Below are 2633 nucleotides of genomic sequence, written 5' to 3'. Positions count from 1 at the left end.
ATAATACATGGATGTCTTCCAATCGATTGTCGAGAGAGTACGAGAATGGGGTATCAGAATTCGTTAAGTTTGTCGTTGCGCACGCCGAAGACCCCAGTAGAATGATATGTCCTTGCTTGGGTTGTTGTTATGGGAAACGGGTTGACGCAGTTCAGTTGACATCGCATCTAATGAGGCATGGAATTGATCGAAGTTATACATGCTGGAATTTGCATGGTGAGAAAAGTAACGAGAATGTTGAACCGGGGGATAGTACGACCTATGCCTCAAACTATAGTGGCGCAGATACATACGATTGTGATCGAGTTGAAGAGATTGCAGAAGCACTTGAAGGAGATCTTAAGGATTGTCCCGAAATGTTTGAGAGGTTGGTAAGTGATGCAGAGAAACCTTTGTATGATGGTTGCACTAAATTCACAAGATTGTCTACGGTATTAAAGTTGTACAACTTAATGGCGGGTAATGGATGGTCGGATAAAAGTTTCACAGAGTTATTAGCCCTTTTGAAAGATATGCTTCCTGAGGATAATGTTCTTCCCAATCGAACATATGAGACCAAAAAGATGTTGTGCTCTATTGGCATGAGCTATGATAAGATACATGCATGTCCAAACGATTGCCTTTTGTTTCGAAATGAGTATGCATCGTTAAATGAGTGTCCTAAATGCGGTGTCTCGCGATATAAGAACAAGTTGTCTCCAGCAAAAGTCTTGTGGTATTTTCCTGTTATTCCGAGATTTAGACGCATGTTTCGAGTGATGTAGCAACATTTGGAGTCGGTGCTGTTCAGGTTCGACCAAAAGGAAACTAAATTTGTAACGTTCCAAATTTATCAGACCATAATCTGAACAATATTTACATGTCATTTAGGTTCTTGCTACGATTTTAACTTTGTGGTTAGCAGACAAATCTGGTCGCCGACTTTTACTTATTGTGAGTCTGAGCTTTTTCGATAATTTTTGCATTCACATTACTATTTGTTTGGAGGGTAATAAGAGATTAATCAAAATCTCTTATTGCAGGTTTCTTCATCTGCAATGGCTTTGAGTCTTTTGGTTGTTTCAATATCATTCTACTTGAAGGTAATAAAAAAAATTTTGTTTGTTATATTTTTTGAACATTTTTTTTTGTTTATTTTTATATATACATAATACATTAACTAGATATTACACATGCATTCATGCATAAATGTTCAGAAATTTGTAACACAGATTCACAGGATTATATATCAGTAAATTCTTCTTTATATTTTTGGTTTTTTATATGGATAATATATTTTATGTTGAATTTGCTCTCAGGAATATATATCACCAGATTCTGATTTATATGCGACATTGAGCCTCGTATCGGTGGCTGGAGTTGTGGTGTGTAAATACAACTTTATTACACAAATGATGGTTTCTATTGTTTGTTTCCCTAACTTCATTATTATAAACTTTCAATTTCTTTTAGGTCATGGTTATTGCAGTCTCTCTGGGATTAGGAGCAATGCCATGGATTATAATGTCTGAGGTACAATTTTCTTCAATAATAATATGCATGACAACCCTATATGAACAAACCTTTGTTGTAATATAATGTGATAGTTGATGTGTTGAATATATTTTACATAATAGATTCTTCCGATTAACATCAAAGGCCTAGCTGGAAGTTTTGCAACACTTGCCAATTGGTTCTTTTCCTGGTTGATTACATTAACAACAAATTTGCTCTTGGATTGGAGTTCGGGAGGTTTGTGTGCATTGCCTATGTTAATTTTCTATAAATATCTATTGTTTCTAACCAGAAGCTTCCTATGTTTTTATCAGGAACCTTCACAATATATACTGCAGTGTGTGTTTTCACAGCAGGATTTGTTGCCATTTGGGTCCCCGAGACAAAGGGAAAAACTCTTGAAGAAATACAACAGTTTTTCAGATGAAGTTTCCTTTCGAGTAGTACTTCAGCTAGTGTTCACTCATGTATTCACATTCATATTTTTTTTCTGAATCAACTCAATTCATTTTTGTGCTCTTTGGTCTTGTTAAATATGAAAAATACCAAAACAGTGTGATTTTCTAATCTAGCAGCATACTTGCATTTTTGTTGTAATTGATTGATTATAAACAAATAAATGAAAGAGAGTGGTTATTATACATTTCAATTAGAGTAGCAGTGGTTTCGGTTCATGACATTTCAAATAGCAAGAGGATCATATAAACAATAAGCATATATCAGTATTTGTATTTTAATATTATAAAAGCATAAAAAGAACCTTTAGTTGCTCTTGTGAATTATAACAAGCAGCTGTATGCCATTTTCTTCTAGTTACCTCTTGTGGCTGCAACATAACCTGAAATGAGAATATGGTCACAGAGACATGTGATGCATGTAAATGTTAAATAACCACCCACTTTAGAGGGCGCTTTCCAAAATAAGCGCCCTCTAAACCCTTTAAATTTCCACTTTAGAGAGGGGCTTTCCAATAAAAGCGCCCTCTAAACCCTTAAAGGTTTCCACTTTAGAGGGCGCTTTCCAGTAAAAGCGTCCTCTAAACCCTTAAAAGTTTCCACTTTAGAGGGCGCTTTCTTTACAAAGCGCCCTCTAAAGTGGCCCTTAAAGGGCTTAAAGAGCCACTTTAGAGAGCGCTTTCA

General features: G+C 35.6%; 1 protein-coding gene across 1 annotated transcript; it reads left to right on the top strand.

Annotated features, from left to right (window-relative positions):
* The first annotated feature begins 452 nt into the window (after positions 1 to 452).
* On the top strand, positions 453 to 1921 carry LOC127082381 (sugar transporter ERD6-like 6). Its single transcript, XM_051022614.1, has 8 exons — positions 453 to 459; positions 765 to 790; positions 871 to 933; positions 1023 to 1082; positions 1299 to 1364; positions 1453 to 1512; positions 1617 to 1731; positions 1809 to 1921. Exons 1-8 carry the CDS (start codon positions 453 to 455, stop codon positions 1919 to 1921), a joined length of 510 nt encoding a protein of 169 aa, XP_050878571.1.
* Positions 1922 to 2633: the final 712 nt, after the last annotated feature.

Source organism: Lathyrus oleraceus, chromosome 5 (genome assembly GCF_024323335.1).
Source record: "Lathyrus oleraceus cultivar Zhongwan6 chromosome 5, CAAS_Psat_ZW6_1.0, whole genome shotgun sequence".
In the NCBI taxonomy this organism is placed as follows: Eukaryota; Viridiplantae; Streptophyta; class Magnoliopsida; order Fabales; family Fabaceae; genus Lathyrus; species Lathyrus oleraceus.
This window is presented reverse-complemented; position numbering and strand designations above follow the sequence as displayed.

Bases quoted from the DNA above. Each gene is read 5' to 3' on its own strand.
- LOC127082381 (XM_051022614.1), top strand. The intron at 791-870 runs GTTCGACCAAAA...CATGTCATTTAG, and splicing joins TTGGAGTCGGTGCTGTTCAG to GTTCTTGCTACGATTTTAAC. The intron at 934-1,022 runs GTGAGTCTGAGC...CTCTTATTGCAG, and splicing joins GTCGCCGACTTTTACTTATT to GTTTCTTCATCTGCAATGGC.